The sequence below is a fragment of the Drosophila ficusphila genome, unplaced genomic scaffold (assembly GCF_018152265.1).
Source record: "Drosophila ficusphila isolate 14025-0441.05 unplaced genomic scaffold, ASM1815226v1 contig_636, whole genome shotgun sequence".
Lineage (NCBI taxonomy): Eukaryota > Metazoa > Arthropoda > Insecta > Diptera > Drosophilidae > Drosophila > Drosophila ficusphila.
In genome coordinates this window covers 41,775-57,655 of record NW_025064569.1, presented here as the reverse complement: position 1 = coordinate 57,655, position 15,881 = coordinate 41,775, and the positions used below count along the sequence as shown (strand labels likewise).

At 39.8% G+C, this 15,881-nt stretch overlaps 2 protein-coding genes across 2 annotated transcripts; one reads left to right on the top strand and one right to left on the bottom strand.

Moving 5' to 3' along the window:
• Positions 1 to 832: 832 nt before the first annotated feature.
• LOC108088104 (homeobox protein H2.0) lies at positions 833 to 12,368 on the bottom strand. The gene is given in 4 exon segments (XM_017185757.2): positions 833 to 1,207; positions 2,439 to 2,911; positions 11,540 to 11,750; positions 11,752 to 12,368. Coding segments are annotated over 4 exon segments (1,245 nt in total). The 5' UTR covers positions 12,070 to 12,368; the 3' UTR covers positions 833 to 964.
• A 1,262-nt stretch (positions 12,369 to 13,630) lies between these two features.
• On the top strand, positions 13,631 to 15,868 carry LOC108088111. The gene is made up of 2 exons (XM_017185762.2): positions 13,631 to 13,945; positions 15,388 to 15,868. Exons 1-2 carry the CDS (start codon positions 13,631 to 13,633, stop codon positions 15,841 to 15,843), a joined length of 771 nt encoding a protein of 256 aa, XP_017041251.1. The 3' UTR covers positions 15,844 to 15,868.
• The last annotated feature ends 13 nt before the right edge of the window (positions 15,869 to 15,881 follow it).

Sequence of the window (15,881 nt, the reverse complement as noted above, 5' to 3'; positions counted from 1 at the left end):
TTAACAAAGACTGAATGCTCTTGCCGAGTTATTACTTGCCGAAAAACCCTATCCTAGAAACGAACATCGGGTTAAATATGATTTTTACGAGTGCAATCTTAATTTGCATTCTTTAATTGTTCACAGATTCAGCAACAAATATTTGGAGCCCATTTTTAGTTGGGGAAAGAAAAAATAATAAATAAATAAAGAAAGAAATAAAATATAATCTACAATTATTAATTATTTGTGGTGTAAACTAAAATTGAATGTTTTTATTATTTATTTTTTATTTCAAGCTACGTGAAAGAATTTACTAACTCCTATGAAGAGACCGGCAATAACAATAAACGCAGTGTAGCTTATATTTCAATGTCGTGCACCAACAGTTTACTCTCAGTGTTTTTCTAATTGCCTCACCCTATCGACTGTGCTTCTCTCCATTAATATCAATTCCCTGATCTTTCCTATTGGATAGCCTCTCCCCTGCGCTTGGCCAACTTGTCGTATCGTTTTATATCGTTGTCTAGATTAGAGAAGGTCTCCCTGCTGTCGCCAAGTTTTATATTCTGCTGACCGCAGCGGTATTCCCTTAATTAAATTTTTGTTTCTGCCGCATGCGCTTGACAGTAGCATTGTGTATTGATATTGATATTTTTTTGTAAAACCAAGAGAGGGTTCTGCAGCAGTATCCAAAACAATATCGCAGATGGTTACACCTGAACTTTTTCAATTAAGATAACGCAGGGGTATCATACAAACTTGCAGTTTACTTCAAAATGTATTTTTAAGTATTTTTTTTGTAAATAAAATATAATATATATAATAAATACTATAAAAATATAGCCTTATCTAGTCTTATAATAATTTAAATTCATTTTCCGGTATTTGTGTACATAACTGTTAGTAACTATTGAAATAAATACATCTAAATGTACATTTGACATGCGTATCGATACATAGCACATTTTTACAGAACTTTGGTCTACTCGACCACATTAATTTCAATGTTATCGTCGTCGTCGGCCTGCTCACTTAAGTCCGCGCTGGAACAGCTGTCGGAACTGTAGTCGAGCGTCTCGTGGGCTGTGCTGTCTTCTGATACCGTGGAAGTCTTAAAGCCACCTCCGCCTCCCTGGACCGCACTGGGCTGCTTCTCCTGACCGCTCTTTAGATTCTCCCTTGTGTGTCTCCATTTCATGCGTCGGTTTTGGAACCACACCTTCACCTAGTTGATGCAATGGTAATAAACGAAATAAATATATTTTTTTTATGATGGCTTGAATAACGTAATACATATCGGGCCCCATTTTAACCGTTTCAAATAAATACAGTAGAATCCGCTTATAGCGACTTTCAAGGGACCGACGAGTTTTCGTCGTTATACCCGGAAGACGCACTAAGCAAAAGGATGTAAGTGTATAAGTCTGTCTGGGGACCAATCAAGCCATCGAGTTTTCGTCGCAATACCCGGACGGACACTATAAGCGGAGTCGTTATAACAGGATTCTACTGTACAGTAGAATCCGGTTATAGCGACTTTCAAGGGACCTACGATCTTACGTTGTTATACCCGGAAAGACACACTATACCAAGAGGACCAAACAATTTTTTTTGGTTATTTTTAAACTAAAACAAACGATATCTACCTACTTAAGGTGCTTGCCATTGTTCTGTGACGAAGTTGCAAGCAAGTGTATCAACGGAAATTTAGGTAAGTAGCTTAAATAAAACTTAAACAAATTGGTTTTATTTATGTTATTAAGCTATTGTCCTGAAATTAATGAAAAGAGAGAAAGAGGTAGAGATACCGGCAAACCGAAACTTTAACACTCTTGCATCTAAAGATTAAATTTACTTATAGATTTTGTCTTGTTGATGTCCCGATAAGGTCAACTGTAATAAGGTGCCCTGTATAGTTTTTGAAGTAAATTGTGCAGTGTACAGTTTTTGAAGTAAATATGTATGTTAAACAACAATGTTATGTCCTTTTTTACATGACATATTATTTACAATATATTTACTTTCAATTATTTTGATTTATTTCTTTCGTTCTTAAGGCAGCCACATTATGAATTCTGAAATTTTAAAAATATTATTTTCTAACATTTTAACATTTTGTATGTCTCAAAAAACGGAAGCTATATTTCTTGTATTTTAATGGTGTATCAATTTTACAAAGGTTCCTAAGAAAGCTGAATAATAAAGATGTCCGATGTAATAAATGAAGCTTTGTCATTCAACGAGCAGTTTTAGAGTTGCTAAATCTAAAAATTTACGCTTGTACCAAAAAAAAAACATACAGGAGGTCAAATGACTGACGATTTCATGAAGACGATAAAGATGTTTATTCATTATTCGTTATTGCGACCGTTCTAATTAGTAATACTGCGTGCGAATCATTTCTTTGAGGAGCGGATGTCTTAAGGACCAGCCATGTTTGCAGGTAAGCCACTTACCTGAGCGTCGGTGAGGTTCAGCCGTGCCGCCAGCTTTCGGCGGTCTGGCTTTGTGATGTACTTCTGCTGCTGGAACTGGATCTCCAGGCCCTTGCGCTGTAGATTCGTGAAGACGGCCCGAGACCAGGAGCGTTTGCGCTTCCCGTTGTTGTTTCCTGCGGCGTTGCTTGGAGCACCGCCGCTGGCCTTCTGTGGGTGGCCACCATTTTGTAATGTGGCTGCCGCCGGAGTCGTGGGAGCGATGTCCAGTAGCTGCTGCGGCGTCTTGCCCAGAAACCGCTGCTGCTGATTCAGATGCAGCGTGGAAAGGCTGTGAAGGGGCGCCAGCAGCCCCGAAGCTGTCGTCGAGTTGTGCTGCGGGGGCTTATGCTGCTGATGGAGCTGTTTTGCATGGTGTTGTTGATGCTGCTGTTTCTGGTGGTGATGGAAGCGGAGTAGCGCGTTTGTGGCCAGAGTGGGGTACGTGGGCGCGGCTGTTGAACGGTAGAATTTGGAGAAATTAAGACTAAAGTCAATTGCCTACTACTCGTTGCATACTTTTTTCAATTGCTCTTGTTTTGTTTGAGCATATATGTTTATTCCTCCCATTGTAAAGCGCTAAAATAATTTATTTTTATAGGAAGTCCACTATTACCTATGATCCACATCCTCACCCGCTCGATTTAGACCGCATCCGGAGGAAATAATATATTTATCGCAGCCCCAAAGAAAAAATCTAAGCAGCCCAATTATGAAACCTTGCATTGTTTGAGTAAAATATTTTGATCAATAAGGTGAACGGAGAAAATATTTAAATGGGTTTGTTTATAATAAAATTTTCACTTAATTGGAAATTATCATTGAAGCATTTTGTGGCTCAGGCAAAGTATTTTGTTTACCACTAGTGGGAATCTAAACAACAACAATTATCTCAAGAAACCGAAATTTATTTGAGGTGATCGAACACGACATGGGGCACACGAGGTTGGGATTTAAGTAGTTTTCCATCTCTGAATGTTTTAAGGAAGGTTAAGGCATATTTTAGGTTTAAATTTATACTTGACACTGACTTCGATTGACCGCTTATTTGCAACTCCATTGCGACTTCATTATACCCCTGCAGAGCAAAGGGTATTATAATTGCAGTCAGAAGTTTGCAACGCAGTGGATTCTAGATCGGCGTCACGATCTAAATCGAAATACGTCTGTCCGTCTGTCCGTCTTTCCGTCTTTCCCTCTTTCCGACTGTCCTCCTGTCAGTTTCTACGCAATCTAGTCTCTCAGTTTTAAAGGTACATATCTTGCTGAAACTTTCCCAAAAGTGGTGTAGTTATTGCTCGCAGTATATGTATATGTAAGTCGGAACGGGTCGGATCGGCCGACTATATCGGATAGCTCCCGTACAAGAGAACGAAATAAAAAGTTCTCACGCCATTGTTTTTGATCAGATCGACTTGATTTCTTCCAGATGGCGTGTTCTAATTACTATTGAATTTCGGATTAAATTTCTTGTTTCCTTTCTTGTTTTTAATCTAAAGTAAGAGAGTGGCTAGGGCCACCCGAAGTCACATCTTTATCAATACTCATTTTTTGAGAACATACGATACTTGCAGTAATAACTATTAAGTGCACTAGATTAATAGAACTACTTCATCTTTAATAAAATATTCTAGAAAAAAGATTTTGCAGGAGTTTGCAATGCAGAGAAGAAGTCAGACACCAAGAAGTTTAATTGGTCTGCATTGCCATTCTGAATCCATCTAGACGAATTCTGGTGTCCGTTTGTATGTTTCTTAGTAAACTAGTCTCTTAACTTTAAAGCTATCTCGCTGAAACTTTTTTAAAAGCTGGTTAGGTATTGTATTAGAACTTATGACGGAACGGCCCGGATTGGACGACGATATTATATCGCTCCGAAAGGAATGGTCGAAAAACAAAATAAAACATTATATGCCGTTCTTTTTCATTATACAACGTGATTTTTTGTTGTTTTTACCGACCTCTGAATTACAAACAAAAGTTATAATGTCACACACGCATGATTTTTATAAACTTTGAAATACGAACAAAACGAACATAAATTGGCCTAATATACCGGATAGCTGCTAAAGGAAAGATTGAACAAGAAAGGAAAATAGCCTTGGCGAGCCGAAATACATAAAAGCTAAACAACATCGAAGCTATGTTAATTTTACTGTTAAGTTTCTATATTTTCGAAGATTGTTGCTGTCATATGCAGCTATATGATATTGAGAGTTATTAGAAAACTCTATATTCCAAAAAGTATGCTTCTCTGATGATGACAACGTTGCCAATTTGTTCCGTTAATTTCAGTCAATTCTGTATAGATTTTCGATCTTTCATATGGCAGTTATATGATATAGTTTTCTCGGTCAAGGGTAGTTAAAAAGTCGATGTTTTAAAAATCATGCTCGTGGAATAAAAAACAACTACGTTATCATTTTTTTTTGGTAAAGTTTAAGCAAGATAGCTTTAAAACTGAGACACTCGTTTACATAGAAACAGATAGACGTAAGGACGTATTTCGATTCAGATCGTGATGCTGATCAAGAATATATATCCGGGGGGAAAAATGGCGTCTAAGCTGTCTCCTTTACTGCGTGGCAACCTTCTGACTGAAATTATAATACCCTCTGCAAGGGTATAAAAATGAATTGGAGTCGGTCTCTTGTTGGAAGAGGGATAACAATGATAGGATCACTGTTTGAGAGAGCTTAATCAAAGATACTGAGAACTATAGCTGGGGCACCCTGGTACATACGGAATGAAAAAATTCACTGAGAAATAAGTGTGGGATCTGTTAAAGACGAAATAAATTCAAGCTACAGGCTCATCCAAATAGGCTTGCGCGTTCCTCAACCTGGAACACTAGCCATACACGACTCCGGCAAAGGGACCTGCCCAGCAAAGGGACCAGCAACAATAGCAAGAGCTGTTCTTCTAAAAACTTATTTTTAACTAATTAAATGTATGTATTAGGCTAAGATTTGAATACTTGTTGTCAGTATCGAAGAGACAAGATTCGATAAATAAAACAATGTAGGTAATTAAAAAAAAACTGTTTGTAAAATTGTACAGTGGATATGCATGTATGTTGATACATGATGCCTTTCGTACTGGTTTTACTGCGATTTATAGTCTTGCAGGCAAAACTAGGGGTTCTTCTTGCATAAGATCCTGAATATTTTCCTCCAAATAACATGATTTAGCTACCGTCGGACTACAGAATGTTTCTCCATTTACTGTCAGCTAAATCAGTTGCTCTTTGGAAAACTGAACACTCTTTGTCACATGTCTCGCACTTAAGAGGGGAACCTTTTTATCGCACAGTTGGCAGTTAATTAGATGAAGCTAGACGCTTTAGCTCAGTAGTCGACTTACCAGCGAATTGCGAACTTTTTAACGCAAATTCCTTGATGGATTACGATTACACCCCTTAGGGTTTATAACAACAATATTAAAAACTAGAAAGGCGCGCCGGAACGTATATAGCATTCAGTTAGAACTTAAATATATAAAACGACTAGACGCATCACAAATCTATAGTACAAAGATTTTTTCTTCTCGTTATCTATTGTTAGTTCAATCCTTACAACGTTAGAGATAAAGTGGCCGTACTCACTCGAGAAGAACTATTTTCCATTATTTTTCCCATTTCGATGGTAGCCTTATGACTTAGTAGTTATAGAAATAGTAGTAGTAGAAATTACTTTTTAATAACCATGTATGCAACGAATTTCTAAACTCTGATCAAAATGCGTAAATAACTTACTGCATTGAAGCTATAGTGATTCTTCATTAGAAAATTCTTTACCTAACAAATCAAGCTAGTGTGATGAAAACAACAATAATCACACTAGCTTACAAATAAACTGTCATGATGACATACATAAATCGATTCGGGTAGTGATGCTGATCAAGAATATATATTCTTTACGGTGTTTCCTTCGCTGCTTTGTAAACTTCTGAGAGAGCTAAAATTCCTCTGCAAGAGCTAAAATTCCAAGACTTATATGACGAATTTATTGTTAATTATCCAAACAAATTTTCGCAGTTTACCCCAAAATGCGAAAATACCAACAAATATTCACCAAGTCGTAAATATGGAGTATCCTGGCAAGCCGCGCAAATAAATCGAATGAAACTTAAACACAGCAACACAAATTTACGACCCACAAACACATCCTTGCCGAGATGCATCTGCATAAATGCAGCGTGCCTTGTGAAGGCTTCCGAGTGATTTAGGATAGCACCTCGAAGTTAACACATTTCACTAAGGTATTTACGGGGCCACGGGATTGGGGCAACTGATATTTATAAATGAATCTGAAAACCGGCAATTAATGAGCTCGCGCTGTGAGGGAAGCACAGTGCTCAACATTGAGGTGTTGAAAATTGGTGAAAACTCATTATAACAAACCCCTGATGGTTGACACAAACCAAATGCCAAAAAGGCCAATTAAGGCGTTATTAGCCTATGCAGATGCACAGATGGCGTTGGCAATGTTGATATATGTACATAGAGATACAATTGTATCTACAAGTGTAGGAGCGCATTTCCGTTGCAACGTAAATAGACACGAATGCATAGTGTTTTTCTTGAGTAAATAAAACGCTCTCCACAGAAACAATTAGGCGCATGCCGAGAGCACACAAACAAAAGAATTTCACCCAGCGCGATGTTTTAAAAAAGGCCAATAAAAATTCATTATCTGATTTAGCGCTACCACAAAACAAAATTCTTAATTTGCGCCCGGAGAAAAGTGTAGGGGAGGGTGGTCCCATACCGACCCCCTAAAAGGCAAAAGCGATAAAGGTGAGAAAAATCAATTTTTCAGTTCAGTTCAAAAATTTACTATGTAGAGGGATCAGTTTACTATACATCTAAATGATTAGTTAGTGCGTAGGTGCTTTGAAGCGTTAGATATTCAGGCAAATATAAAACTCTACTTTTTGGTCGTACTCAAAAGTAGTGGTCCGAAACCGACCCCCTATTTCTTAACAGAAAAATTTAATAACATAAAATAGAATTTAATGATTTTGACGTTTATTAAGAAATATATTGAAGGTTCTTTCCAGAAAATAAAAATTAATGTATGAAATAAAGGGCACTGTAGTCAATTGATGAAGTCTGAGTTGTCCTCTTTCTCATAGTAAGTTTTCGCGTTGTTTTCGCGTTGTTTTTCGAAAGCCGCTCGTTGATGACTGTCTCTTCGCTTTCTTCTGATCTTTTTGCTGTTTCTGTTACTTTTCTTTACTGAATCTTGTTTACTTTTTCATATTTTCCCTCAAAAATACGCTATGACATATTAAGCTGCCAATAAATGGGGGTCGGTTTCGGACCATCACCTAGCGGTCGGTTTCGGACCACCACGACCTTTTCTGATTAACTGCTCGGCATTAACTAAAGACGCAAAGAGCGATGTAATTCTAATTATGTGAGTGAAAGCTAGGACTATCAACGATCAGAAAAATTTACTCTCCGATTTTTATGCGGAGAAAAAAAATTTAAGCTCAAGTTCAGTAAAGCTCAAAAATAAATGTCACAGGCGTTGAAACAAAACAAACGGAAAAATTGCAGTGAAACAAAATAAGTCAAAGTGGCTATCTATCTCCAAAATGTCTGTGTTATAACAGCTTTTCACTGAAGTTACCGACAATTCGGCTAGCATCGCCATCTCTGAGAAACATGGGGGGGTCGGTATGGTACGACCGGTCGGTATGGGACCACCCTCCCCTACTCTAAAATCAAATGAAAGCACATTTAAAGCAGCACAAGGGAAATAAAAAGCACCCCATTAACTAAAGAATTGATTTTTAAACTATCTGGTAAGACCGCTGTAAGTTATCTCATGTTGTTGATCAAAACGACAAAATTATTTGCACTTTACTCATTTCCTTTTTAGTTCGAAATTACAAGGTTAATATAAATCATTATCTCCGTCCTGATATTTAATTGTTTTTTGATAGTCTGATAGTTTTTAAGTTAACTTCACATACGTTATCAAATACAAAGCAACATTAATGCGAACTCGGTGCATAGTAAACCCCATTGCCACTGGAAGCCCTCCCCTGCTGCTGGGAACTTTGGTGAAATCTTCAAAGTTCGGAAACGATCTTACAAAGACGATCATTTATCAGGGATCTTTGAGCGCTTTCAAAGTGCATCTAACAGTTGGATTAACATATAAATTGTTAATTAATTAGACGCACGGCGCCGGATTATGGTTCAGACAGAATTTCCATATCAGACAATGGCCTGCTCCGTCAATCGACCGATTGGTCGATCGATCCGGAACCAGAGAACAACAACAAACCACAAGCTACTCATCACCAGGCGAGACAGGCAAACAGCAACAAATAGTCGGTGCAAGAACCCAAGAGATCTCGCTTGGCCCATGATTTTATGATGTGCGATCCGATGCAATCAATCCATCACGAAATTCTTTTGCGCTCGGCAGGTTGGACGCGGCAGGCAGCCGCGGAGTAGCCTCCTCCTGGAAAGGCCACCGCAGTGGGTGGTTGTGTAAATACTTGGCCTTTGGCCTGGCCCCCAAAAAGCACCGCATAGCTTCTCCCAATCATTGACTCAGGTATTCGTTCGATCAATCCATCGGCCAGATATTCCCAGTCATTAGCCTCAACGGCAGCCCAGCCTCGAATGGCGAGTCGCGCAGGTTGGACCCGTGGCGCCCAATCTATCACAGATTTGCGGCATTTAACAGGCCAAAGTTTTCTCCACCTATGCCTGTCGATACCCCCTTGTTATCTCTCCCCCCGCTGCTGCCTTCTTCCCTTTCCTAATCGCTTCACCAGCGGAACAATTCATTATAGAGGGCAATTAGATGGATAGCTATCTGTATCTGCCCATGAATGACGGGCCAATTGCTCAAGCAAATAAACAAACGTTTCTCCACAAACGATTTCCACGATCCGGCAAGCCTCAAGTTTATTTTTAAAGAGTGATTCTTAATTCGTTCATAAATTGTTGTTCATTTTCGACTTTGGTCTTTTAAGTTTCAATGGTTGAAGGTGGCCAAAGGATTGATGAAACCTTTCAGGCCAGTCTGTTCTCTTTTACCGATCTGTTGTTGATTGAGCTATTGTCGAATTTGTTCTTCTTACTAATTGCCTACCCCATTTTTTCCTCCGCAAATGTGTTTGAAAAACGTTTAATATTGATGATAATTTTCGTTAATGTTTCATTGATATGGAAAGTACAATTTATTTCAGTACAGCGCTAATTTAGTTTCATTTTGGCAAGGGTTGAAAATTCGGCGTAATATAGAATGAGGGTATTTCAGGAAAACAAAATTTTCAGTCAAGGTTTAACAGTAATCGTTTAAATTTTTTGAATATATTTAATTTTAAGTCTAAAAAGGATTACTTTTGGATAGCAATTTATAAGAACCATTCTTTTTCACATAAGAAAAAATAATTGTGAAACACATTGCCTAACGCTAACAAATTTAAACAGATTTACATTTTTTGGTAACATTGTTACTGGTTTTAAAGAAAATCTTCAAAATCTAATATAATTCCGATTTTAGTCCGCTATTGTTTTCAGGTAATCGTTGCTAGTCATAAAAATAAAACGCATTTAGCGCAAGAAATTTGTGTTTCATTCTCTCCTTTGCATTCATTTAAAGTCCTCAGTTCGTTAGCACCCACTTGATGAGAAATGTGTATGAAACTGAATGCATGAGGAGTGGGGCAAGCGACATGTATAAAACCCAAGCAACTTGTTAAACAATGAAAAATTTCTATTCGAAAACCGAAACATTTCAGATTATGCTTCTGTTTCCATATAAACATGATCAAAGTGCTCAGCCAGCCAGCAATCCAGGAGAAGTCGTCGTCCCCAGATATACGAAAGCAGCAGGAAGTAACGTAAATACCCGAATCGTTTCTGACTCTGTTTTGTCGATTTCAACAAACAAATTGTTTTCATCAATATCGTGAGGAAGGGAACAGTTGGCCACAGGAATATTGCACAATATGGATGCAGATCAACTAATAATTCAAACAAAAATAATGTGTTTATTGGGGCATACGTATTCTTTATTTGCTTTCCGGGAACGTTAACTTTCCTCAACTTTATTTTTGTTTCTCTAGTTTATAATGTTTAGAAAAGGGAGAAGGCTATAGTCGACTGCCTCTCGATCCTAGGCGTGACAAACTTATGTTATCTTGCTCTGCATACGGATAATTAGACTATACATCTTAAAATGCAATATTCTGGTTTTGTAGACAGATCTCCGTACGGACGGACAGATACAGATTAACTCGTCTGACGATCTTGGTCAAGAGAATATATAATTATGGGGTCGAAATTGGTTCCTTTCACCTGTTAAATTCTCTTAAACAAATACAGTATTCCTTTTAATTATACGCGTTACTTAGCGTTTAATGAGCTGAACCAATTTACCTTTAGTTAACCTTATTTTTTAACTGCTTTGCCAAAGCCCTAAATGTTTTATTAAAAGTTATTGATTGATAGGCCAATGTCTTTGCCCATTTTGTTTTTGAAAGAAAGTTGTATAAAGTGCGTGTTATTAAAAGACTGGTTCCTATTGCAGTTTAGTACAAATGTCGAACCAAACGGGATCGGGCGTCTATATTGTATAAGTACCTAAGCACAAAGTGCTTGTTTTTCAGCGTTCAAATGTAGAATCATTTTCCAAAGTTTTTTTGATTTATGTTTGATAAGATCGGGAAAAAATTATAAATATAGTAAGAAAATGGTAATGGTGAAAAATTGAAATATCTTCTGTTTTTAAAGATACCTAATGAAAGATGAACTATATTACTAGCATGCTAGACTATGAGCAAGTAGAGCATTCACCAACAGTAGAATCGTTGCCCGAAAGCATCAACGATCCGTATATTATGACAAAAGCATATAGGGAATAAATTCAGCACAATAATATTACCATTGAGTGGTAATCTGCATATCACCTATGCCAATATCAGGAAGCGTGTTTGACCCAAATAAGGAATTCTCTAATCAACTCTAAGTAATCCTTTCAGTTAGATTGTTCGTATTGATATTAATTTCCGATGAACACGGTGTAGTCGCATTTGCTTTCATATTTTCTTACCGTGGTCTGCTGCCCGAATCGGCGTGGGTCTCAGCACTGATTTGTAATCCATATACAGGCTGGGATACAGCTTGTCGAGTCCCACGAAAGGGTACGGGGCCGTGGACGTGGGTGCCGCAGGTACAGGGTTGGGAGCATGGCCGAACTTACGGGTTTCGCCCCCAGCTTGGCTGAAGCAGTGCGGAAACGAGCAGCAGGAGAAGACGCCCCCCTTCGCAGCAGGACTTGGCCGAGGGCGACGAGGAGGTGTTCCTGTGCGGCTCGCCGGGCTCACAGCTCAGTAGCCGGTCGACACTAAAACTGAGCTTCACTTTGGTGTTGCTTGTGGCTGGCGGCGCCGAGCTGATTGCGGACCCTTTGGGCGGCGACGTGCTGACTGTGGACCCTTTGGACGGCACCTCAGGATCACTTTCCCCCAAACCGCGGCAGTCCGTCAGAGGAGCATTCACTTCACACTCGCCGCACGCGTGAGTGCTGAGGTTCTCGGGCATACTCTGTTCCATGGTGGCGGCACTCTCGTGTAGTAACATTGCTCGGGAATTTCAGTTCGTCGGAATACGGGTTCGATACGGCGATCGCGAATACTTTCAGGGCTGCGCGCCTCCGGTCAAACCGCTTTGCAAGGCATCCCAGTCAGAACTGATCGGAACCCGCTAGGGAGCACGCTCGGCCAGCGATCGATTGCGGTTAGGTTGATCTCGCTGAGATTGTGTGCTCCTGATGTGAGCAGTGGGGCAAAAGTGGCTTTATTTATATGATGTTGTGGTGGTTCGAAACTCTTGAAGTTCAAATGATGAGATCCTTACAGCTCACAAAGAGTTTATTTAACCTGTATCTCAACCAAAACTAACCATATGGTGCCTGTGGCAGAGCCCACGTAAAATTCGAGTAAAGGCTCATGATTAGGACTTATTCTTGTGAATCCAGGCTCAGTCTCATCGTCACGAATACTGTCAGACCTCGACCCACTGTACCTTACACGGATGGGAAACTGGCTACACAGCTCGGTTGTTTACACACAGGCACGCCGCTGTGTCATTAGCGCAGTCGGGGACTGTTCCTCGACCGCGAGATTTGTTTACCGATTTCTCCATGTGTTCCCGTACTCCCACTCAGGCGCAGGCACAGACGGCTCAGCGATTCCGGTTTCGACGCGCAGAGGCCATGGCGAGCGACTCGTGGCCAATGCGAGCGATTCGCGCCAGTGGGCGGAGCCAGAGGAGAAATACTGGCCACGCTGATGCGGCATCTCTTTTCCGCGGCTAATCGGTGTGGAATTGAGCGATCTCCGCGAACTCCACCTGCTTGGCGCTGTCTGCGGCCTGCCGCCTTTCCATAATGCGGGTAACAGAGCTGGTGGCCAAGAACCCAACCGCTTTCCCCAAGTAAAAAACGCAAAACTGCTCACGAACAGATCATCGATGTGCACGCTCGAAAATCCATTGTGCGCCCTTAAATTATCGCATGCTCCTCCCAGTAAGGAAAACCAAAATGAAAACTGCGAAGCGAAAATCGTGTTATTAATAGGAATCTTGTCGTGACTGCCTTTAAATAGCATACTTTTCGGCGCTCCACCCCACCGGGTGAACTTGGTGCCGGAACCCCCTAGCACCACCTGCCTGTGAATTGACCCAAAAAACAACGGATATGCAAATGCAGCTACAAGAAGTGAAGCCGGAAAATTGTGTTGGAGAGGGTGACATTTTATATTCTCTGCAAAAATTACGATCCTTGAAGGTGCAAGTATAATTATAATGCATAATGTAGATTTTTAAACAAATCATTACATGATATGGTTAATTGTTAACAATTTTGTAAGCTTTGAAGCCATTTTTGATATTTTGGAGGGAACACGGACCGTATTAACATATTTGGAGCCAATATTTGCTGTTACATTGTTACACATTTCGAGACATTTTTCTTGAATTTCATAGAGTATAAAAAAGTGAATAGAACTCGAAAGAAGAGGAACGCAATCAGACGATGTAAACAGGCACGAATGCCACTTGTTCTTGAGGAGAAACCGCAACCAAAACGTTGTGGGGCAACTCAATTTATTTTGCCACGAAACAGTACGCTACTTCCACTCGAATGGAGCCGTTCTCAAGTCCCTCGCCTTCGTCCATGGCGTCTCCACTGCTGCGCAGCAATAGTGGAATGGATAGTTTGGACATCTGCAAGCCGCCGCAGGACGAAGAAGAGTTTTGTTTCCGCTATCCGAGCTACATGTTTCCGGACGTGGAGTACGACAAAGAGGACGTGCCGCTCCTTTTCAAAGCTTCACCCGACTCCCTCTTCAATCTCTGCGCCGCCGTCGTAGATTCCCAGGCCCGGACTGAGGTCTTCAAGTGGAGCATTAACGATGTGACCGACTGGCTGCGCAATTTCGGTTATCCGGAATATGAGGTGACTTTTGAAAAGTTCCAAGAGAAGCCATCTTAATAGTAACCGGTGTTAGTAGGAAAGTGTACTGTAAGTTTTTGATCTATAGTTTTTTGCTTAGTGAAATATTATCAACTGTTATGAGGGCGATAACTGCCTTGGCGTTAAGAAAACATATACACAGTCGGACGACTAAATAATTACTATAATAGCAAACCCGACAAAGCTTTTTTAATAGTATTTTTATAGAAAATCTGACATTATGCCCGCAGTTTAAGAGCTTACGGAATTTGAGCTCAGCTAAATAACCTAACCACAAAATTTAGAGCATGTTCTTAGTACTGAATGTAGTTATCTATACCCTTCTTTAAATATAGTCTTTAGTTTTTTGGGGTAGTTAGGTTTACAATTTAATTCTTTTTGAATTACAATTACAATTTCTCGAGAAGTTCCCTGCGGTTCCCGTGGTATTTCACTTTATAAGTCAATCTAATATAAGGCTATTGAAGGTTTATTTTGCTTGCATAAAAAATAGTTTGTGTTGTTGTTGCGAAACTGAATTGCAACTCCAGCACGACTCTTGAACAACTCTTGTTAACGTTACTGATGAAAAACAAAATGCATTTCCTTCTCCAAGCCCAAACAGTTTATCAGATTTTTCATCCATAAGGTACTGAATGTTGAATATCTATCTAAAAAGTTGATAGAACTTATAATAATTTTTATGTAGGTAATGGCGTCGTATTTTGTCATCGGTATTTAAAACATTTTGAAAACCGATATGAAATTCCAAATTACACGGAATCTTTACACAGCCTGAACAAAATTGTAAGTCTCCGATTAATATACTCAAACCTCGAGAATATGATTTCCACAAACCTTTTCTATCGAATCAAAAAGATCTCAGTGTTGCTGGGAGCTGAGCTACTTGAAAGAAAAACCTTGGAAACCAAAAATCGAATCTAAAAATAACAAACAATAACATGTTAAGACGGGTTCTTAATAAATTTTGTTTAACTTTTCTGTTCAATAGCGGTTAATAAATATAGGCTTTAATTACTTAAAAATGAAATTTTATTAATATTAATATGAAATAATTACCTTCAACAGCAGCCAGTTATAAGACAATGATTCAGAGAGAGACTAAAAGGCGGAGAAACAGACAGAAGGACAGATTGACATGTCGACTGTTGCTGTAATGTGGTTACTGGTTTTGCAAACTTCTGAGTGAAGTCAAAATTGTAATCTTTGCATGGGTTTAGTGGTTGTGATTTACTTTCCGTTCTGACGATTGGGGTTGTTACCGGTGTTTTCAAGCAGGATTCTCAGGAGCGATTATAAATGTGTAAATGATGAAAATAAGTTTTGAATGCTCTTATACAAAAGCTTAAAACAGCAAAATTGTTTTCGTTTAATGTTGCGAAGAGAGGAATGTAGCCATGTTTTTAAAGAAATTTACTTTGCAGCAAACCTTTCGAGAGAACTACATTGATGGGCACAAACTCCTTAATTTGGACGCCGTGTCTCTGGTGGCACTGAACGTCCGGAACTTTGAGCACATTCGCCATCTTGGCCGCGGAATCAGGGCTCTCTACCGCAAGGAGCTTCAGACGGCAACGGAGACCAAACAGCAGAGCGAGGTCTACAAGACATTTAGAGCCCGCACCGGGCGCAGATACGAGGGACTGCGAGAGACCGAGCTGCTGGGCCGAATGCACATGATTCGCTCAGTCTTCCGCGACGTCAACGACTGGGACCTGATGGAGTTGCACATGTCCAGGACCCCGGTAAGGCGGTACCGTGAGGTGATCGCCGGGTCCAGGCGCTACAACCTTTATGGGCCGGCGACAGCGCGCAGAGAGCCCATAATTACGGATGATGTCGACACCACTCCGTGGTTCAGCTTTGGCGACGTCTTGTAGATGGTAATGTGAGAGTTTCATGTCTGCTAGAAGTACGG

Coding starts and splice junctions, on each gene's coding strand:
- LOC108088111 (XM_017185762.2), top strand. CDS start 13,631: ATGGAGCCGTTCTCAAGTCCCTCGCCTTCGTCCATGGCGTCTCCACTG. Junction 13,946..15,387: donor TCGGTTATCCGGAATATGAG/GTGACTTTTGAA, acceptor TTTACTTTGCAG/CAAACCTTTCGAGAGAACTA.